This window comes from Penicillium mononematosum (genome assembly GCF_028829835.1).
Source record: "Penicillium mononematosum strain IBT 11891 chromosome Unknown utg000002l:1.0-8112719.0:1.0-8118358.0, whole genome shotgun sequence".
In the NCBI taxonomy this organism is placed as follows: domain Eukaryota; kingdom Fungi; phylum Ascomycota; class Eurotiomycetes; order Eurotiales; family Aspergillaceae; genus Penicillium; species Penicillium mononematosum.
The window spans coordinates 6,958,446-6,980,985 of record NW_026643272.1 but is presented as its reverse complement, the minus strand read 5'-3'; the positions used below and the strand labels follow the sequence as shown (position 1 = coordinate 6,980,985).

The following is a 22,540-nucleotide window of genomic DNA, read 5'->3' as shown; positions in this document are numbered from 1 at the left end:
CCTCTAAGCATGTGTCATGGTGTTGATACCCATTCCTTCTTTTGATTGTGTGTTTCATGGTCCCGCCCTCCCTTATACACATCTCCCCCAACCCAGCTCTAAGATAAAACAAAGAGAGCTGAAAAGTAAGGATCTGGATTTTTGGGAAAAAAAGAAAAGAACACAATCTGATTTTGAACTCGGCTGAGGCTCTTGTGTTTTTCTCTTTTTCGCCATTCTGAGGAATCATTTGGGTCTTTTTGTGTGTTTGGATTTCATTTGGAGATGGTGGCCGTCGTGTAAATACCTTTTACTCTTCTTATATTCTTCCAATAGATGGAATGGATTGGTGTTCTCGTTTTGGAAAGTTGATGCACAATTGCAGTGCTTGTAACTCCGTTATTAGATAGAAATGGTAACGTCAGATGCTGTTCATTGAGTACCTCTGTACATCGGATCAAAACACATATCAAATGTCACCTTTGGCCATAACAAGACAGCAGGGGATAAACAGAACCCTGGGCAACACCCCTCCGACAACACCGCTTCGAAAAAAGATCGAAACACATATCAATAAAACAATTAGCAAATAAGCTGCACAGCGACATGCTTCAAGAAACAACAGAAAGAAATCAGCGAAGTATACATATCACTTCCATAAGCAGAGCTTGCCACTAGCGGTGCCACCAGCAACCCAGTTCTTGCTACGATGGAAGACAGCCACAGCAGGAACAGCGGTGATACCGTCGCCACCAAGCTGGGCAAGCTGGTCACCACTGCTACTGTACACATCGACAAAACGGTTCATATTGCCAATGCAGAACCGCTGGATGGGAGATTGCGGGTTCAGTTGCCATTGAGGGCGGAGACTATATAAGAAAGTTAGGGCTTAATACTTTGGCAAAAACAAAAGGGACACAAGTGAGGAAAGAAAGGGATAATCATACATGGTAACCCAGCGGCCAGTCTGGCAGTTGTGGCGGACAACTGTGTCGGGAGTAAAGTCCTTTTCTCCAAGCTTGTGGCCCTGCTTCCACGAAGAAAGGCCCTTTGCACCAACGTCGTAGATTTTCAACGTGTCATCGTATGACGACGTCGCAATCTGCCCAGCAGCGTTGAAAGCTGCGTGGGAGACCGACAGCCGGCTTTCGTGCTCGGCTACTGGAGTGGGATCATCCGGCGAGAGTTTGCGCAAGTCCCATAACCGCAGGAATCGATCCAGGCTTGCCGTTGCGAAGTAATTTGGCTGGGAGGGACACAGTGTGAAGCCTCCGATTTTCTTTTCCGAAAGTTCCCAGCTGGACACGTTACTGTCTTTTCGTGGTGTTCGGGTGTCATACCGCCCGAATCCACCTTGCAATGTAGTCCAGTACAAGGTGTTCGGATCATCGGGTGCCATGTCTACTCCGGAAAGCGCCTCGTCAACGTTGGTGGATTCAGGAGCATAGGTCTCTGAAGACACCATCTTCTCCAAGTCCAGGGATCGGATGGAGCTGTCGTAACTGGCCGTGTACAGGTGTGTTGGCTTTGATGGGTTGACCATCATTGCACTGATGGTCCGGGTATGTGGCTTGAGGGTGGTGAGGACTGGGTCCGGGTCATCGTCATCATCGTCGTCGTCTTCGCCCGCCAATGGCTTTTCCTGAGAGGCATCCAACATGCCCAGGTGGCCCAGTTTGTCGCCCGCAAAAATGAGGGGTTTCGATTCAGACGGGTGAAAGGCCATGCTGTATACACGCTCCGGGGTAATCTTGATCCCTGTAATGGTCGAGAATGCGTTAGAATGGTAGCTTGTCAACATAGAGAGTATAGTCATTACGTTGAGGGTCCCAAGATTCCCACAATTGAAGCCCGTTCATCTCCTCCCGAAGAGCCTTCAGGTCTTTATCTGTCGTCTTTTCAATTTCGTCATCTCCGAAGGTTCGTTCATAGGGTTTCGCAACACCCTTTGTAATGACATCCACGCCGATCAAGCTATCGGCGCTCAGCTTTTGGCCCGAAACAAACATATCCGCCTGGCTGAACGAGTCTGTCCGGCGCATCCTCTTTGAGTCTATCCGCTTCGCGCATCGCCTCATACTCGTCGTCGGCCTTGCGCTTTGCTACTTCACTTTCGGCTGCAATGCCCTTGAGGCGTGAGGATGTTCGCCGAGGCGTAACCGCCTCTTCCTCGGTTTTCACTTTTGGGGTTGGACGCTTCTTCGGCTTTGCGCCATTGGTGCCGGGAGTCTTGGGACTTGCGAAGAGCCCCGAGGATTGAGACTCGAGAGTAAGTTTTTTCAACAGCGCATCGCGCTCGGCAATGTTTGCCAAACGCTGCTGTTCAAATTCTGACAACTCACTTTTCCCTAACATGTTGGTTCCAGGGTCTTCGGGCGTACTTGATTCGTATGCAGTTTGCGCCTCGGGGGTGCGAGGCACGTCCTCGACACGCGTGGGCCGGTTACACGACATCATGTGACTTTGCGGGATCGCCGATAAGTCCGTGCTTGTCGAAAAAAAGAGGAAGTAATCTTCTTGTTGTTTCTCTTTTTTCTTTTTGGATAGAAGTTGCAAGGTTTGAACAGGTGGAAGAGAAGACAGAGTAGGATTTACTCCAGGTTGGATTTACTCTGAGAAGTGCACGAACAAGGCTGCGCAAGTGCAGACCTAACGACTTAGCAATGGCGACAAATATTACCCAGCTATGCTTCCTCTCAAGAAGCACTTCTACAGCTCCTTTCCTATATCACACTCGAACACTTACGCCACTCTCATCCGCGGCCCGAAAACAATTCAATCGCCGTTTCCCGCGCTCTTTTTCCACTCAGAACAACTCCGAGGCCAATGATGCGACGGAGAACAAATCATTAGCGGAGGATGACACAAGTCAAAATACTTCTGAACAGTCAATTACCTCCAGCTCAACGAGTGAGGCAGCTCCAAAACCGCGACGAAGCTATCTACAGAAACGAGCAGCATCTGTATCTGAAAGGCCTAGCCTCAGACCATCTGTGGTGAAGAAGACAACGAAAACAGCTCCGAAGATCACAACTCAGGAGAAACTGGTATTTGGAGGACTCTTAGAGCAGCTTGGATTCAAACACGATGGGGACACTACCGAGGCGAGCTCATTGAAACCAATGAGCGAGGAGAAGAAGGCGGAAATGGCCGAGCTCGTGTCGGTGTTCAACAATCTGCTCAAAGACCCCAGGCAAAAGAAGGCGGCTTCAAAAGCTAGGCAGCAACAGAAGGACGGCTATTCTTCTCGTCGGAGAGAAGAAAAGTCAAAAACAGAAGAACAAGTCCCAGCGGAGAACCAAGGTCTAAAGCGAATCTATCTCCGTGATCTGGGCTACTCCGAGCCCGCCACAGCCAGCGCTGCCGAAGTAACCGTCAGCCTGCGGAGGGCGATTGAGATCGTCGTCAAAGCAGAATCAGAGCACATAGAATTCGCACTTTTCCAAGCCATCGAGGATGGCAAGGGCGACCTGGGTGTGTGGGAGGTATGCAAAGAGCGCATCTTCTCCATGCTGCGCCACCTGGACGAGAAATCTCTCGAGGAGGCTTCAGACCCAGAGAATCTGAGCACAACAGACCAGCCCGAACCACACGCTCGGCCATCAGGACCTCTCCGAGTCCCAGCCGTCGTCCCAGTCGCCCCCGTCGTGGTATCTCTATACCCCAAGACCCTCCTGGTCGCATTCCGCCTGCTGAACACTCACTTCCGCGATTCCCCGCTCATCCCTCAGTTCCGCTCGACTATCAAAGGCTACGGCCGTGTCTCTGCTTTCCTCGGTGCTTCATCTGGCCTATACGATGAATTGATCCACTACCACTGGCGAGTATGCAAAGATCTTCCCGCTGTGGTCTCAATCCTCCGTGAGATGAACCAGCTGGGCATCAACCCGAGTAGCAAGTCCCGCGGTATGTTGACCGGACTTATCATTCGCCAAGCCCGGGACGTGGAGGCCCATCGGAAATCCCCGAGTGAGAAGACTTTCTTCTGGGACTTGCCGTCTAACAAGGAGGCTTTCCATGAGCTCACCTGTAAGGACGGTTGGATGGATCAGATCGAGGCGCGTTCAGAGGAAGAGGCGTGGCAACGTCAGGCAACTCGGGCTTTCCCCCGCTGAGCTCTTGGGTTATCTTGCACAGGTTACTTTTAATGTATAGAGTGTAGACTATCATGTATAATAATATCATCAGCGAAACTATATCAAGCTTCATCCTAATACGTCGTTCTTCACCATTCGACTGTAATGCTATTCCAAGAGTAATAATGTATGTACACGAACAATCTATCGAAAGGAGCAAAAGCCAGCCCCAAAGTCCTAGCTTGACTGGACCAAAAGAGACCAAAAAGGAAACGAACCACCAAAGGGGTTTATACAGAGCTCTCGCTCTCTACAAACCCCTATGAATCCCCCAAAACTTTTCCGCATTGAAGGTAAACTGATTATCCTCCTTCCAAAGATCATCAAAAGCAGTAAAAAGCACCAGATCCTCCCTCCGGTGATCAAAACTCTTCCTCAAACTCGCAATAGCCGCATCCTGACTTTTCGGCGAAGGAATAGCAACCCCATTCGCATCCCCAGCATGCGGCCACCCAGACTCCGTAATCATAGTACGCTTCCCACCCGCTCTCGCGGAGATACTTCGCGCCTGCTCGAGCGCATACGCACCCGCACCCTCAGGCCGCTGAGTAGCATCGAAGAAAGCATGACAGTTCGCAGCGCAGTAGTCGGAGACATGGCATAGTTCCGGGTGGTCGAGTAGGACGGAGAAGGTATCTACTGTGACGACGGGGCCTTTGTAGCCCTGGGCGCGGAGCACGGAGCGTGCCTTTTGCACGGCGGCCACGACGTCGCCGGCGGAGTTGGTGCCGGCGTTTACGAGCTCGTTGCCGACGGCGATCGTGTGGAAGATTGACCAGTCCTTTTTGCCGTCTGGGCCTGTTACTGCGTCGCCGAAGGCGCTGAGGCTCGCTGGGAAATTGGTTAGGTCGTAGACGCCGGCGAAAACGCGCATGTTGTGTTGTCGTGCGGCGTTGGTTACTGTTTTCGTTTGGTCGCAGTCTGTGCCGTAGATGCGGACGAAGGAGTATTCGGAGATTCGGTCTAGGTCTTGGTTTACTTCTTCTTGGTCCTTGCAGGTGCGGTCTGCTTTGTATGGAGAGTAGGAGATGCCGAAGTGGGCGTGCGGGTGCGGGTGCGGGTGCGGGTGCTGGTGCTTGTGAGGATGGGGATGAGGAACGGGCGGTTTGGGGTGGGCATGTGGGTGTTGTAGCTCCTTGAGCTTTCCTTTGACTGGGATATGGTGGTCGTTCATGTCATCGTTGTTCTTGGATAGAACATGTGGCGGTGCTATATCGGACCCATCCGTGTCTGGGATTGATATTGGGGGTTGCTTTGATGGGGGAGTTAGGGCTGGTTTTTGATGAGAGACCAATATCTCTTCTCTTCTTCGGGGACAGTTCTATCTACTAACATTCTCGTGTAGTGCGGCAGTCAAGGCTTGAACGTAGTGAGTTTCCGTGCTGATACGCTCTCCCTTTTCATTGACCCAGACGACTACCTCTTTGGTAAAGGGTAGTTGGGCGACATCTCCACGAGATTGTTTCTCGACTATGGCAAATCAGCAAAATCCAATATAAGCATGAGATTATTTCCAGGAATGAACAATGATGTTCTTACCCCCGGCTTTGGCGCAAACACCACATGCAAGTAGCAAGCCAACAAGCGCCTTACTCAGGCGCTTCATTTCCAGCTGAGTTCTTCCTAGGGAAGCTGATCTGTAAATCCCTCGAGTGAAGTGGTCTGAACTTAGTCTCTGAACTTAGTCGACGGCGATCATAACATGAGTAACTTTGCAACCATCTAGAAAAGGAAACCCACGCATATGGTGCCGATCGGACCCATTATAACCGTTCTAACAGACTTGAGCACGGAATTCCACCTACGTGGACTTATTAGCAGAGCATGTAAAGGCAAGGATAGCCAAGCATAGCGCCTCGATCTGGGGAGGACATGTGGAATGGAATCTGGGAGTTTCCAAGTTCCAAACATGCCCATTGGCTTGGTTAGGCCCCTTTGGCCTCCGATTTCCTCGGCAGAGAGATCTTGGTTCGAGACATCGTACAAGATCTCGAAGTTGGAGATGGACCGGGAATGCTCTTGATGATGGAGTAGATGGAATGCGGGGCGCATTCTCGGGGGTTTCCCGGGGACACAGAGGGATTCGTTAAGAATGTGACATAGAATGCTGGCCAGAATTATCTGATATTATTGAGAGACATTGGAAGGGGCCGGAGGAAGGGGCAGTTCTAGGGTTGAAGCCTGGCCCGGACATATTGGGCTTTTGGTTTGCTGATGATGCTCAGGACCATCAAATGAACGACGAGGGGACATTCAAATTCTGGATTTTGTTAATATCTGCCTGGCAGACGATTCAATCTTGTGGCCGTGGATACTACTATAGCGAGAGAAGAAAAGCAAATAAATCGGAACATGAAGCAATACCGTCCATTCCATAGGACAAGGAGGGGTTCTGGGTCTGAATAATGTATGAAAAAATAGACACATCCTTGAATCAAAGAGCCAAGGACAGAAGAATAGTATTAAACAACTTAAAGCCATGCACAGGTAAAGAATCATACCGCCAACAAAGAGAGAAAAAGGCGGGCCTGTACAAGGCATGCAATAAGAATGTATATCGACAAGGTAACAATACAAGTATTGAAGGGGCATTAGGGCGTAGGTCGACTGGGGAGAATAGAGAATCGATAGATGCCGAAGTCATAGTGGGCGTGAGCAGTCATCGGATATCTGGTCAGGACCAGAAGCTAAGAGGCAGGGGAAGGAATTACTTCCTCTTGCTCATCACCTTGGTAATCGCATGTCGAATGATTGTTCCTGCCTTTTCAATCTCTTTCTTGGTGAGACCGGTAGTGACGCACACCTTCAGGGCTGCCGGGACAACCTGCTTGGGCTCGAAGTTGTCCTCGAGGGTCTTCAGCCGCGTGATTAGAACACCGTTGGCGAGAGACTGCGAGAAAATTAGAAATGGACTCAAAGAGAATTATAATGGGAGACAGTGTATAGTACCTCATCGACTGCATCTTGTAGCAAGAACTGCTGGTCGTCTGGTGTAAGCCGCTTAGCAGCCACAACCTCCGGCTTGATGACCAGGATCAGAATAGGATTCTCAGGCGCGCTGGTGCAGTAAACCCAGTCACTCCGAGGATCCAACTGAGCCCGCATGGCCTTTGTGAGTTCCCGAAGTTGTGACACTGTCTCAGGGTTGTTCTGAAGGATGTTGATAGTGGCACTGGCGGTAGTCGAGAGCAAAGCGGGAAGCGCAGCGGAGAAGGTATAAGCAGCGGCCGAAATACGCTGGTGGTGAACAATCTCCTCTGAACCAGCACAGAAGCCGCCACCAGCAACTAGGGGACCAGCCAGTGACCCCACAATCATATCAACTTCGGCAGCATCGACGTTCTGGTGCTCCGTGATACCACGGCCAGTGCGTCCCAAAACACCGAAGGACCAGGTTTCATCAAGGATCAGACGGAACTTGTACTTGAGTCTGAGTTCAATCTGCGACAGTTGTAAGCACGGGTAGCATGATTTAAGTTAACGGGATCGCATACGATCTTGGGCAAGTCCGCCATATCACCATAAGACTCAAATAAACCCTCCGTGATAATAAATCTGCGAGTCAGGGGCTTCCGGGCTTGCTCCTTGGTGACCTTCGCGAGCACCCTCTCCAGATCCTCCATGTCATTATGCTCATACCACCGGACAATGCTTCGAGAGATCTGAATACCCTTGCGAATCGCAAAGCTAACCCCCTTATCCGCGACGATGATATCTCCACGCTTCGAGAAGGCAGGAATAACACTGGAAATGGTGGAGAAGGCTTGGGAGTACATAATGCAAGCCGCGGTCCCTATGAACGCCGCCACATCATCTTCTGTCTTCATGTGAACATCCTGTGTGCCGTAGAAACCACGGGGTCCACAGGGACCGACTCCATAAGCGCGGAGTGTCTGGATTGCCTGTTCCTTGAGGGACTCATTCGTATTGAAGTTGTAAAAATTGAAGGAGCCAAGGTTCGTAACGGTGCGGCCGTTGGCCAGTTTCGATTTGGGGCCTACGGGACTGCAGATCCCATTCCATCCGTCAGTAAAATGTCCGCTGAGTACGCCAGGCTGAAGCGATGGGAACGATTGGGGTACAATACCCAACTATGACAGTTCGCTTATCAACTTCCATCTCCTCCAACGTCGTCGGGGTCCCGACGAGGGGCTCTGGGGTCCATTCGTCCACGAGGTCATCAATCTCATCTTCCGTGAGTGGTACGACGCCCGGTTTAGTCGAATACTTGGGCGCTAGCAGATATCGCACCGCGAAAAGGAAGAGGAAAAGTTCAACGGCAGAACGAATTGGGTCATCTTGGTAGCTTGATTTCACGTAGCGGAGGAGGATTGCGGAACCAGGCACACGGTGAAATAGATCCGCGAGTTCATGCAAATATACGGAAAGGATACGCTGGGTCTCCTGGAGATCCATGGCGGAGGGTCGAAAAGAGCGCTTGCTGTGGGGTGCGCCAGGCCGGCGAGATACCAGAAACGCAATAGGTTAAAGAGAGACGCGAGAGATAGGTGTGTATGATGGAGGGAAGATGAAACGGGGAGCCCTGGGAACCTCCGTGTCACGTGACCTATCTGTTCGACCACAGGCGTTGCAGGCACTTGGGAGATTGTAAATTTAAGTTGGAGACTACGACTTGAGTAATGTCAGAGACAATTTCTCGAAAGCAATGCAATTTAATTCCGGTAGAAGTGTAAAATAAAACAAGCAAAGAAAGCTGGAAAAACGAAGGTAAACCCCCGAGGATGACTTGGAAGACCCTTTCATACAAGTGTCATTCCACAAACAATATTTGGAAGCAACCATTCATTAAGATCAAATTGTGCGCCCGTGAGTTCAGAAAAATGCAGCGAGTTTTAATAAACGCATAACTTTGTACAAAGCATTCCGATGTCATTTCGCCGAAGCGATTAGATGGACCACACGCCGGTACCCTCCGAGGCTGCCGGGATGCTGCCCGAGGAGTAGCCCTTGGGGATGTTAGAGCCGGTGTACCAGGAGACGGTGTCATTGAGCCCGTGATCAAGTGGCTGCAGGAGGCCAACTGCGTTGGTCTTGGATACACCGAGGCTCTTCCACAGGTCGCCCTTCAGGACGCTATCCAATTGCCCCGTGTTCCGCATGACGACAGGCGCAGCGATAATAACAACGAAGATGACAAGCATGACAAAGTAGAGAATGGCGAAGCGGACAACGCGTCTCTTGCGAAGTTTGGACTGCTTGAGAGAATAGATGGGAGGGCGAATTTGAGAGCTAGAAGCATGTCTAGTTAGTACAGATGTTGAAACCAAGCTGAAGAGATACGTACCTTGGGCGCAGCCAAAACAGGATGACCGAATGGAAGGTATCAACATAGGGGATGGCAAGGGCCGGGAGCATGGCGAACAGAAGAATGTGGCCGAGGAAGAAATCATTGGCGAAATAACCGAGTTCGGTGATCTTGCACAGGAATTCACGTCCGGGCTGAGAAAGAGAGTGCCAACCCATGTTGTACCATTTTCCGGTCCACCAAGCGATATTGGATTGATCGTTCTTGAATTCACGAGTCAATGCGAGAGAAATGATCACCTTGTAGATGAATCGCTGGAGAGCCATGGCAGCGATCATTCCTGAAATAGTGCGGGCCCAATTGAGGGATTCAAGGAAGAACATAGCCAGGAAGATAATCAGGAACACAATCACGGCGATAGCATGGGCGATAGCGGCGAGGACAGCACCGAACTTCTTGCAGCACATGCTGAATACTGGGCCCATACAGCAAGCCATACCGAAGAACATGCCCGCGACACCGGCATTGATACCGACAGGAGCGAAAGCGACGATCGCAATACGAAGGATAGGGTCCGCGGCCCATTTGACATCATCGGAGTACATGGTTCGGGAGTTGATGTAGAGGTATGGAATCAGTGTCACAGCAACGCCGAGCAAAGGCGCAATGATTTCGCTGAAGAAGATGTTCGTGATTCGCGCTCTGGGGACATCACCAGAGCCCTTCTCCGATGGAACACCAAGAAGTTTCCGCTTGTAACCAGTGATGCGAGTACGCGAAAGTCGACAGAAGCCGATCCAAGAGGAGGCATGGGATCGGGAGTTACCGCGAGAAAGCCAGCGAATATAGTCGCGGTAATCGATGAAGAAGTCGTTCCACGCAAACTGGTGTGGGTTGAACAGGAAAGGCGAAATGCACAGCGCGAGTAGAGACACCCAGAACCAAATCAGAGCGGGAGTCCAGACCGTTGTGGTACTGAACAACAGCATCAGCAGAAGACGAGCACCCAAATAAATTGAAGGACCAGCGAATCGTGAGTAGAGGACACCGAATGGGATACGAGCCGTTGCGAAACCACGGCCGGTACCAATGTATCGCGCACCTCCGAAAGACAAGTTCTGGTGCACGGCGTTGGCGTAGATCTGACAAACGAACACTTCAAACATGAACGAGAACGAACCGAAGTGCTTGGCCAGACGAGTAGCCATACGCCACACTCCTCTCTCTGTCAACTCTTGGACGGCAAGAGGGACAAACGAGATGAAGAACACGATGAAAATGGAGATAACACAGCGGTCCACCCAGTTAAGAACTGGGATCAGGTTGGCACAGAGAGTGGGCACAAGAGGATCGGTAATAGGCAAGTCGGAGTTGTAACGGCACATGATGGTCTCATGCTTCAGGGCGCCGAGGTTGATCAGGACGACCATGAACATTTGCACAGAAAGCATAATGAACATGTTGTTCAAATGGAAACCAGGGTGAGCATAGTAGAACGAGAGGAAGCGATCGAGGGGCAGCTGGGTACCGAGATAGTAGTACTCTCGGGACAGCATCTGTTCGCCCATACCGGTACCAATCTTCGTGGTGAAGTTGAGAATGGATCCGAAACCGAGATCACGACCCTTACCACACTGGTAATATTCACAATGCTTAATGCGACCTCCACGGAGGATGGCGTTCATACCAGCGTAAATATCCTCGTTCAGGTGCAATCCCTTCTGGGCTTTGGAGACACCACCACGGGTGGTCATGAAAGTGGCGTTCAAGAAATCAGGGTGACCATAGTGCAGCTTACCACCGATTTGAGCAAGTGTACGAGCGAAGAGTGTACCGAACGTTTGTTCCTTGGAGGCGGCGACATCACCCAGGACACCGACGCTCTCGGAGAAAATGTATTCACGGGCTCCCAGGATAGCAACGGGGGTTTCCTCGGGCGAAGCGATTCCGGGGGTGTACGGAGAAACATTGTCGGTGGTCAACTCCTCGAACTCGGCCAGGACACTGCGAATCTTCAAGCATTCTTCAAGGTAGTTGTCTTGGTTGGCATCGATGAGCTGGATGTATTCACCACGGTAGAAGATGATTGCATGGTTCTGGTTGTCAGACTTTCCATCTCCGAGAATAGGGTTTCCGGAAAGCTGAATTCTGAACTTGGGCTTCCGCATGTTGTTCTCAAGAAGTTCACAGTGACCATCGATCAAGGCCGAGTACAGACGGGGTTCTTCGCCTTCATTGACGGGTGGCTCCTCATCCAGGTATGCAATCTGCAGGTCGGGGTAAGCGCGGAGCAAGAATTCGGTGTTCTCACGTTCGTCCTTGCTGAACTTGGCATAGCGCTGCATGGAGACACAGATGCGGAACTTGCGGCGAGCCATACGCTCGAGCTCGCGCTCAAGCTTCTCGGAGTTACCACCGAACATCTGGACAACCTCGGGGTTCTCAACACGGTAAAGAAGCTTGATAGCACGGCTGTAGTTCATGAAACCAGACACAGTCCTGTACAAGGTCTGAGATCGCAGGGAGGCCCAGATTCTGGTGCGCAGGGTATATTCAGGAGCGGCGGACTTGAAACCGATGCAGTAGAAAGGAAGATCATCAACCTTGCTCTTGGCAGCGTCTTTCTCGGGCTTTTCGTAATCACCGTTGAACTGCGAAGTCTCATCGGCTAGAATCTTGGTGTCCTTGACGAAGCAATCCCACTCGTGGGGGTGTAGCTGCTTGAGGTATTCCAGCAGAGTCACACGGGAGTACGGCTCATCTTCGCGGATAATCTCACGGAGGGAGAGAAGGATCTTTTCACTGTAGTGAGGAATCAGGACGGTGAAGGTGGGCATGTTGTCAACGGGGAGAGGTTCGGGCATGGGTGTAGAGAGCGATTGCGCAAAGAACGAGATGCGGCGCTCTGCCTCGCTTCCTTGAGGGAAGAACTCAGTCTTGAAAGACTGGTCTTCCTGTGACACGAAAAAGGTCGGTGCCCGGAGGGTACGCTTTCCTTCCTGCTCGGAGGGAACCTGGTGATACAACAGCTTCTGCACATGGTCGATGGCCAGAAGATGCTCACGGTACATGGAAATGATGATAGCATTCCAAACCTGTGAGATCAAAACCTTCGGCTTGTATTTGATCTCCATGTCGGTAGTGGCGAGCACCTTTGAGTAGATACGCTTCGGAAGTCGTGAGAAAATGTTCCTCCACGGTGACCAAATTGACACACCCAAGTAGAAGGATCGGGCCACAGAGAAGATTGTGTTGCAAATAATGTACCACAGGTAACTATCCAGGAAGAAGAGTGTCAAGTCCATGAAGGCCATCAAGCCCAGCAGAATCTGAGGCTGTCGGTGGCAAAGTGTATTGCCGATGTATTTCGCGCCAGTACACTGATGGATCTGCATTGGAGACAAGATGCGGATGGGATCCTTGAAAGATAGCGTCAAGAAGAAGTAGGATTCCGCCAACTTCGCACCAAACACACAGACCCATAGGCCATATGACATCCACATGTCGTTACCTTGAAGACGAGGGAAACTAGCTGTGAACGTTTGGCTGGCAACGTATTGCCGTCCACCTTTCTTCATGTAGTTGCCGAATAGCGCGCCTAGTGGCTGGATTGCGAAGAAAGCAGCTGTCAGGACTGCAATCACGAAGTGGACAATACCGATAGCCAGGCCAATGCCGTCTTCGGTTTTCTTTGCCATTTTCAGCATGGGCAAGATACTGAATATCACGATGCCAGGAGCCAGGTTGATGATGAACATAAGGAGGAGGAACATGAAGCGCTTTCGAAGGTGCTGCGCTCCAGCCCACCGTCGAGGAACGTACATCCACTCAAAAATGGTCGCTAGAATCTGGATGAAGGAAACAAGAGCACCACCGAAACCAACAGCGGCGAGATATTTGGGCGTGGGTGGCTTGTTGTCAACCTGCTGTTGGTAGTTGATGGTATACAGGGTCGGGGCGTTGTAAGCAGTGAAGAACCAGAAGGAACCCAGGTGGATAACCCAGATACGGTTGAAGTTGGTGATCATATGGAACCAGGAGCGAGTTTCCTTGTAAGTCTTGAAGAAGGCCTTGTTCCACTGTACGTCCTTCAACTTTGGCCATCTTTCAGCGATGGGAACATCGACCAGACGAGTCTTATCCTCGAACCCTATACGCTCAATACCCTCCGGGTACCAGAACAGCTGGTTCATATCATCATAACCGATGATTTTGTTGTGATCATGCTCACGACGAACGTACTTGCCGTCCATGATTTCATATCCCTGGTCCCGACAGTACTGGTACAGAGGAGTAATGATCTCATTCAGGTAGGTGAATTCCTCCACCGGTTCAACGCGGGCCTGACATTCCGGCGAAGTATAGTAATCGTCGGCACACTTGAAGATGAAACAGATGCACTCCGGCAGGAATCGGACCTGGTTGGCTTCACCCCAGATCAAAAGATACAGGGCAATTTGACGGGCCCGATCGTGCTGGGACATGCGGTTCATGCGAGATTTCCACCGGTATTCGGCAGCTTCCAAACTGTTGTCTCCTTCCAAGGCCTCGAGTGTTTCCTCTTCGTTCTCGGGATTCTGTTTGGCGGCCTTGGCTGCAGCCTTGCGGGCTTTCCGGGTCTTGCGATCAGCCTTGCCGAGCTTCATGTTGGCGAAACCGACCGCATCATCAAGATCGAGATGAGCGGCGAAATACCAGCGGCGGTAATTAGCGTTGTGGCCACCGATGTAGTCGGCATGGATGGAGAGAAGTGCCTGGTTCGGTGTCATACGCGAGGCACGAGAGTCCAGCATTGTCATCATGTGGTCATACATGTTTCGCATGCTGTCGCGCTGGAAGCCAAACTTGTTGACCAAATCCAGGAAGATATCCTCAATCTCCTCCTTCGAGAGAGGGATCTGGGCGTCTGAGGTCCAGGCAGGGTAAGGCTCACGCGAACGCTGGCCGGCGGGAAGAGCGTTGCCGTAGTCCATTCCGTATACAGGAGTGGAAGCGCCAGATGATCGGTTGGCTCCGTAGGAGATCTGGAAGGAAGGAGGACGGTAGCCACCACGACCGCCGTACTGGCTGTCCGAGTAGCTATTGTAGCGTTCGTCCCCACGGCCATAGTAGTCCATGTCCGCCGCACGAGCAGTCTCGGACCTCATTGTGAAATCGCTGAAGGTCTCTGAGTCCTCCTCGGAATCGTGGCCACGACGGCCTCGGGGTTCCCCGTGTCCCTGGTCGTAGTACTGGTCGCCGGCGCCGTAGTAATGGTCTTGGTGTCCGGCCTCGTAATATCCTCCGTCGGCGTATCCGTGGCCTGCATCCCCATGGGGGTCCCCATGACCACCGTCTGCTCCGTAGTAGCCATTACTATTGTTCCTGTCAGCCCTTCCATTACTCAACCTTCTCTCTGTCCAAGAGTTGTCATACCCCTGGTCATAATAGCCATCACCATATCCTTGGTTGTCATAATAACCCTGGGCATGTTCGTCCTGATAGTAGGAGTCACCATGACCATGATGTGCTTGCCCCTGCTGGCCATAGCCATCGTCGTAGTGGCCTCCGCCTGCATAGCCCGACATGACGAGCGAGTCGCGATCAATTTGGTGCTAAGAGCTCTGCCGGATGGGGGATTAGCTCTAGATGTCCAAGGCTCAGCGATGATGGCATTAGCCTCAAGCCAGTCTCACCTCAATCGTGACCATTCAAGATTATTTTTGTTCGGGGCGTCGAATTAATGCAGCATGGACGTAGAAAGATGAAAGCAAGATGCGCAGGGAAAGAAATGCGTTAACTTGAGAACCCAAGTGAAGGTGTCGAACGAGTCTCAGACTCTGTAACGAATGGCAAGTGAGGGTTTCCCTGTCTCACGAAAAGGAAGGTGCAATGGGAATATTTTAAGAGCAAAAGCAACCTCCCTCCTATCCTTCTTTTGTCGAAAAGAAAGAACACGAAAGGGTAGCAAATAGAAGGAAAGATGGAGACAAAAAGCGAATGGAAGGGGGTTGGAGAGGGAAGACAAGAAAATGCTTGTTATTTTTGGGATTCGGGGGGGGCTCGCTGTGTTGTCTCCAAAGTAATTTACCGTCATCTTACACCTATAAAGGGTACGTGTCAGACTTCCAAGTACTGGATACCTCTTCCCAGTACGGTTAGCCCCTATCTTTCCCAGGTACTGATTACCACCCCTTTGTTTACCATACGTGGCGCATTAAGTTTTACAGAGCTGACTTTCCCTCTCTCTCTCTCTTCTCTCTCAACCTTGTATTCTTCAAACGACTGTCCAAGATTTCTCTGATCGTCCATTTTGGAATTACCGTTATTGTCCGACTGTATTTACGCTTGTGTTTCCCCCGATCACTTTCAACTTCCCCCCCCAATCTCCCCCTTTTTCCATCCAATGATAGTCTCCCACGGACACTCGGAATCCAAGGGAGTCTCGACGGCCCCTGAAACTTGCCCCACCGTAACCAGCCAGCATGTAATCAGGTAACAAATAATGTGGCCGGGGGCTATTTTCAGAGATACCGGGCTTTGGAACTGGGTGCGGCAGTGATGGCTGTTGATTCGACAGTCTTGTTATGGCGACCAACTTGGTATGTAGGGATGGCGTTGCACCACTGATTTTCATTCCTCGTTGCTCCGTACTGTGTACGGAGTACGGATATACATTTCTAGACATGGCCCTCACACTTCCTACAATGTGTGATGGTACGTACACCCCAGCGATTATCTATCTGCTTATGTGGCGAGTCAGTGTCTCTAAGTTGGAATATGTGACCTGTATCGACTCATGAGAAACCATATTATAATTTGAAACCTAATGATAGTTTACATTCCCTCTATGTTGTAGATATTCTTAACTATGATTCGATGCTCGAATAAAATTAATATTTGAGCTCAGATCTGTGGACGCTTGGTCCAGTTCCTGTACCATGGCTCTCAAGCGACCAAGAACCACTTGGGCATCCGTGGACGTCTCTGCTTTTCCACACTTGACCATGTTCTTGATGGATTTTATATATTATTGCGCTTCAATCTCCACGATCTTCAATCCTTATTGCTCCTTTCATCATAGTCTTGAATCGATCGCAAACATTTTTACTCTGTTTTAGTGTTTTAGCGGCTGATTTGCCACCGCAATACAAGTGTCTCAAATCTAGTCGATCAGTTCCATATGTATTACATTGGGCTTTCCACTCCTCTTCTCACTGTGGCTGGCAAGCCCTCCATACATGTACGGAGTACACCGTACACCGAAGTGGATGCTATCGCACAGTGGGCACCCACGAGAAAACCTGGAAGTACAGTCCTGTTTACGGAGTCGACTTGTTGGGTCTTCCACAGCCACAGGCGGGAACTCGCTAGTCACGGATGTAAATAACGTTTGAAAACCCAATCGTCAGCTGTCTAAATTTATCTCTTTAGTACTCCGTATCTCTCCTATATCAAGTTAAGATGGTTTATCCAAACCTCAACCTCGCACAATTATATATTCTTATAGGCATCATTAACTACACCATATCAACTCTGATCATTAAATATTCCAGACAACCTGACCTGTGTACAGGTGTATCTGAATACACCAGCTGATACTGTATATGTATGTATACAGAGCTAGTAACTTTGTATTCGAAAAAAAAATCTCCACCCGTTAGACGCAGGATTTCAAGTGGATCACCGATTGCGTTTTTCTTAATTCTTCTGGAGCCTCGACCAAGAGGCCTGCTTACAATATTGTACGCAGTACTCCATAGGCCACTGCAGCACAATCAAAAATGGTGCTTATCGGGTATGCTGTGGCATCTTGTAGCGGCTACAACACCCAGCAGTATACTTGCCTCTCGGACTGCAGCATTATTAGTTTGCAATAGAGTACGGATACTTGTACCTTGTATACCATCATACCGGCGGATGCAGGATTGCGCAGGAACGATACATCAGCTGCATGGAGGAAACCGATCTTCGACATCTGATCTTCGTTTTCTGTAAATTTCCACTGTCTATCCGCCTTTCTAGGGCCTTTACTATACAACATAGGCACTATTATCAGTCACAGGCTGGCATCCCAAGAGGTGGGTAGCCACCATTCAATTACTACAAATTGCAATACGCCAAAAATAACCTGTCGACGGAGAAGATTGGTCTTAAAGGGACTAGTCAGCGATCACTAGCCGGCAGGCGTGTCCTAGTGTTGCACATTTATTGTACTCCGTACTGAGCTCGGCATTGCTGTGTATTGATCCGCCACCTTTAATACTTCGTACGCTACTCCATACACTAGCACAACAGCCGTGAAATGTGGCTGAATATTAGACAAATGGTCATAACTATTTATGAAGACAGCATTCGGGAGTCCCCCTACTATGTATTTTAAATTGCTTACTTGCATATAGGGGAGGCGGTGGCGTCGACGGCTGGGATTGGTGTTTCTAGAACCCCATACAAGCTCTTCTATGATTATTTTTGGCTCTAGCCCCTGAATAGGGCGTTTTACATTCAATGTCAGCACCGGCTCCCCGCGGAAGGATTTCAATCTAGAGCTCGCCATTTATTATGGCGCCTAATAATAGGAGACCTTGAGCTCTAATTCAAATTACAGATTAAGTACGGAGTACATAATCAGGGGGCTGTGACCCCCAGGGCCGCCCCTCCACCGTCTATCAGCATTATGGTCGGGAGCCAATCACAACCCCTGTTGTTGAGGTCGTAGTTGTGTCAATATACAAGACACTGAAAGGGCCCGAGTGGTGATATGCCGGTATTATTATAAGAATTTATATTTGAAAAGGCTTGCCGCACCACCTGATCGTACATAGTATATGTACGTATTATCGTTGGGGTTCAAACAAGCAACCGGATTTCCCGCCATTTCACATATACCACACGCATTTTCCCTCCCTGGCAGAGATTGCATATGTAGTACGAATATATCTTTATGGCATGGTTCGTGAAAATCTGCTTCTCCTCGATTGTGTATGTACCACTAATCGCCGTCCCACTCACAACATATATATCAACCGACCTACGGGCGGCACTTATACGGAGTACTACAATGTAAATAACATCATTATATGCTGTATCCCTGATAGTAAGACATGTTCAATAAGCGCTAATTATTGCCTAAATACGTCTTACCTTATCTCAATGTGCTACCTAGTAGTATTCCGTATAATGTATATCCCCCTCCTTTAGTTACCCTTTGCATGGGAAGCTCTCTCTATATCAACTGTCTTTTTCGTTTATCTATATTAGAGTCACATCATTTGCACCAGGCTTCTGTTGAAGCTATTTTGCACCAAAATAATCATCGAGCTGGGAATCTTAACTAGTGATGTCAAGCCGATCTACAAATGCAGGGACGAATGACATAACCTCTCGCGCAATCGCAGATTCTATCCGGCTCTCTGGTCTGTATACCCAGATCAGATTCCAGACTTGCACGACGAGTAAAACAGGCAATCTCCATTATTATTTGCTGGGAAGCAAGGGACACGGATCTTCATCGGCATAGCGGTGGAATGGCCCTGATCAACCCTCTATCATGTATCGATCCGAGCTCCAGGGGTCCAACCTCCACTACAGCCACGCGGTACAATGTAGCTTCTCCATCTGGGATCAGCGTACTTCGGAAGTTCATCCATTCCGAGTGAGGCTGTGCGGCTCCCTCGCCAGGAACATCACCTGCAGCAAGGAGTTCCGGGAACGGCGTTTGAGCACCACACGTCTATGCGCTATCCTCACATTGGACAGCTCTGGCCTTTGTGTGTTCTTTGTGCTGGTTATGATAGGACATCATAGAGCTGCAGTTGGCTTAGTGTCTTTTTTCCCTTTTCTCCAAATATACCGTCTAGACCAAAAGGTGTTATTTACGATTTATGACTTTCCTAGTATCATTGTTAGTGCTCATTTTTGGCTCAAAGTCTTGATTTTCACCTACCTGGTATCTTTATTGGGACTTTATTGGGACTTTATATGTACAAAAAGGTAGTTGATGCTTATTCGTCTATGTATGGTGTTGGATATCACCTACAGTATAGATATATTCTATTAAATGTTCCAGATCAGACCCCTCGGCCTTGCTATTATTAGCCTTAGCATTGGCAGATCTTATTAGGCTTTAAATATGGGTGGGCAGAATACATATTTTTATATACTACCTTGATTCTATAACTACGAAAGTGCAGCTTCATCCATTGCACGTTTAAGTTATAGCTGCTGTTCCTAGCCTCATAATACAAGCATATGTAGGAGTCTTCATACTTTAATAGACCAAAGTTTGTCTTATTTTATTAATTGTTAGATATTTTTGTCGTCGATGTATATATATATGCCGCTGCAGTTGCACCTGACATATAACCACAACAACAATGGTATTTTTTTCTTTATTATTTACATGGCAATAAACCCTTTGACTTGGAAAACAGCAGCACACCTAAACAAATGAAGGTTATCATAAGCATAATACCAAGTTGAAAACAACCTATTGAGGATATCGGAGCCCTGGGGTATTGTTGATGACGTGACAAATACGACAGGACAACCAATGCACCAATTTCCGTAGGGTAGACCTACAACACTCCCAGTAAATCAGCAAATGTTCCTGACCTGATCACCTGGGCAGCCCTGGAGACCTGTCGGCTTGCAGCTTAACCTGGCGCCCCCTCCCAACATCGGGAGGTCCACGGGCAGGGCTGCCATGATGATATCTATTTTGTCACATTCAGTGCTGGCTTACGCTACAAAAGACAATGTTTTACAACAACAGTCTAGGTTACAGACCTACAGGCCTAGATATTGAACTGTGATTGAGGTGGCACATATAGTTGTGGGTTGCTCACGTTGCCGTGCCAACGCATCCGTTGACAGCTCAACAGCCAGAGCAACATGGGGCCAACCTTCAAAGAACAACGAAAATCCCGGGGCCTCCAGCACCGACCTGGTCAGCGCAAAAACAGTGCTTTATTTAATATAGGGGGAGTTTTAGCCATCACCACCAGCGCCCATAGGGTATCATTGCCGTTAGAACAACACCGCGACAATGGCAAAGCTCAACACAGCCAACCCGCTTGTCAAAAACACACCTCACGAAGAGGCTGCCGCACGCACCCTAGGGGCTTCCCACAACAGCCCACTGTCTAGAGAGTCATGTTTCAATTTTAGAAACACGGCAAAGCGAAATATGCCCACCAAGCCGCAAAACCAGCGACAGCAAGCAAATGGCCCAAGCGGATCATTTGATATATTCCCCGACAGCGATTCGGGATCGGAAAGTGAATCTGGACAGCACAGGTCCACAGGAAAACAACAAAGGCAAAGGACACTAGGACTCGCACGTGCGAACTCGTTACTCCTACCAACAAAGCGGAGACCACGCCCAGCCATCCGGAGGGAGACTGAAGATTATGACAAGGAGAACGATGTGCCAGGATATGCCACGGACGGATATAGAACTCCAGATCTAACACCGACAAGGCCGAATGTCTCACAGATCCCCACAAGAAGTAGGATGGATTATGTCGCCCCGGCACAGCCAGTGATTGACCGGCAAGAAGAACAAGAGGAGCAGGAAATTAGCTTTGAAGAAGAAGATAGCTCCGACTCACTAGACGAGTTCATTGTCAGTGACAATGACGAGCCTAGTTTCTATGAGACATCGGATTCTGAGACAGCCGATACAGTAGACGAACCTAGACCGGCTCCGTCGCCTGTCAGGTCGCCAAGGAAAAGACTCATACGTGGAAGAAGGCCAGAAGCAGAATCAAACACTACTGCAGATGGGGAGCCAGCAATGGAGGCAACGAAGTTCGCGACAGAGCTGGACCGATCAATTGAGAAACCAAAGGCAGTCGCCCCAGCACCTGAAGACTGTGCACCAAATATTGCAACCAGTTCCAAATCTAGATCCCTCATCCGCAGGGCAGAAGTACCCAAGTCACAACCTCTTCATTTCGGCCTGCGCAACTCCGACGACCTCATCCAACACCTTGAGGATCTTGACCTGGGTAGCGACAACAAGCCTACATCGCAAACACAGCCAGAACAGCCCAAGTAAGTTTTTTTTAAGTGGGCATTCATGTGTACTCACAGGCTCGTAGCAGCAATCATACTAACTACTTCTCACAGCCCAGAATCAGAAGATGAACTACCATCAAAACCCTCCCCAAGCCACACAAACTTACCACCAGTGACACCGTCGCGCGCGAAGCCTCACTTTTCTCTCAATCGCTCTATCACATCCGTTGATAACTCACCAGCCATGGGTGTTCCCACCACTATAAAGGCCCAGAAAAAGGCCGAAGCAGCGCGGAAACGCGAAATTCGAGCGCAACTGGCCGAATTCAACCAAAAGAAGACCGGCTTTGCCGAAGAGTTCCTCCGATACCTTGACAATGCCTTCGATGACCGGATTAGTCGCATGACCGAGGAAACTGGCGGCATCAAAATCGTCTGGAAAAAGAACTTTAGAAACACCGCCGGCCGGGCAACCGTACGTTCAGAGCGGTTCCTGAAAGGAGCAGTTGAAGAACCCGGGAAACGGCGCTACTATGCCACCATTGAGCTCTCCGAGAAAGTCCTGGACACCGAAGACAAGATCCTCTGTACTATGACACACGAATACTGCCACCTCCTCGACATCATGGTCACTGAAAACCGGGCCAAGGGGGGTACGGCGCAGCACGGTGCCAGCTTCAAGCAATGGGGCGCCCAATGCGTTCGCGCACTGGAAGGTCACCCTATCTACGGGGGTCGGGTCGAGGTCACGACTAAGCATACCTATGAGATCAACCACAAATACATCTGGGCCTGCAAGGTGCAGGGTTGTGAGTTCAAGGTCGGGCGACACTCAAAGAGTGTTGATCCAAATCGTCATTTCTGCGGCCGTTGTAGGGGCAACCTCGAGCAGATCAAGCCGGTGCCGAGGGCTGTGGCGTCGAGGAGGCCTGTTGTTAAGGCTATGGTCGAGGAGAAGGAGAATGTGGTCATTGATCCTTGATATTCAATGGACTAGTTATGCGTGTAAATATTTGAGTATGACCAGTGGGATTATCAATGGGCCCATATAATGAACACATGAATGTCTACCTATGTCAATTGACTTTTCTGGGATAGTATATTCAAGTAGCCCGAGACGTGGCAATATAACCACTAGCATGAAGAAACCAACAAGACT

General features: G+C 49.7%; 6 protein-coding genes across 6 annotated transcripts; 2 read left to right on the top strand and 4 right to left on the bottom strand.

The window, feature by feature from the left end:
- Nucleotides 1-628: 628 nt before the first annotated feature.
- N7519_004442 (WD domain protein) lies at nt 629-2,433 on the bottom strand (the record flags this gene model as incomplete). Its single annotated transcript, XM_057291218.1, is given in 4 exon segments — nt 629-848; nt 927-1,737; nt 1,799-1,967; nt 1,987-2,433. 4 exon segments carry the CDS (start codon nt 2,431-2,433, stop codon nt 629-631), a joined length of 1,647 nt encoding a protein of 548 aa, XP_057152420.1.
- Nucleotides 2,434-2,642: 209 nt separating this feature from the next.
- N7519_004441 (uncharacterized protein) lies at nt 2,643-4,094 on the top strand (the record flags this gene model as incomplete). Its single annotated transcript, XM_057291217.1, has 1 exon — nt 2,643-4,094. One exon carries the CDS (start codon nt 2,643-2,645, stop codon nt 4,092-4,094), a length of 1,452 nt encoding a protein of 483 aa, XP_057152419.1.
- Nucleotides 4,095-4,365: 271 nt separating this feature from the next.
- scw4 (putative cell wall glucanase (Scw4)) lies at nt 4,366-5,289 on the bottom strand (the record flags this gene model as incomplete). The annotated part of the gene is made up of 1 exon (XM_057291216.1): nt 4,366-5,289. One exon carries the CDS (start codon nt 5,287-5,289, stop codon nt 4,366-4,368), a length of 924 nt encoding a protein of 307 aa, XP_057152418.1.
- Nucleotides 5,290-6,822: 1,533 nt separating this feature from the next.
- Nucleotides 6,823-8,531, bottom strand: lcbA (serine C-palmitoyltransferase subunit lcbA; the record flags this gene model as incomplete). The annotated part of the gene is made up of 4 exons (XM_057291215.1): nt 6,823-7,005; nt 7,065-7,556; nt 7,610-8,120; nt 8,203-8,531. 4 exons carry the CDS (start codon nt 8,529-8,531, stop codon nt 6,823-6,825), a joined length of 1,515 nt encoding a protein of 504 aa, XP_057152417.1.
- A 491-nt stretch (nt 8,532-9,022) lies between these two features.
- Nucleotides 9,023-14,948, bottom strand: N7519_004438 (uncharacterized protein; the record flags this gene model as incomplete). Its single annotated transcript, XM_057291214.1, has 3 exons — nt 9,023-9,365; nt 9,421-14,736; nt 14,797-14,948. 3 exons carry the CDS (start codon nt 14,946-14,948, stop codon nt 9,023-9,025), a joined length of 5,811 nt encoding a protein of 1,936 aa, XP_057152416.1.
- A 5,459-nt stretch (nt 14,949-20,407) lies between these two features.
- On the top strand, nt 20,408-22,363 carry N7519_004437 (uncharacterized protein; the record flags this gene model as incomplete). Its single annotated transcript, XM_057291213.1, has 2 exons — nt 20,408-21,417; nt 21,493-22,363. The coding sequence occupies 2 exons, from the start codon at nt 20,408-20,410 to the stop codon at nt 22,361-22,363; spliced, it is 1,881 nt and encodes a 626-aa protein (XP_057152415.1).
- Nucleotides 22,364-22,540: the final 177 nt, after the last annotated feature.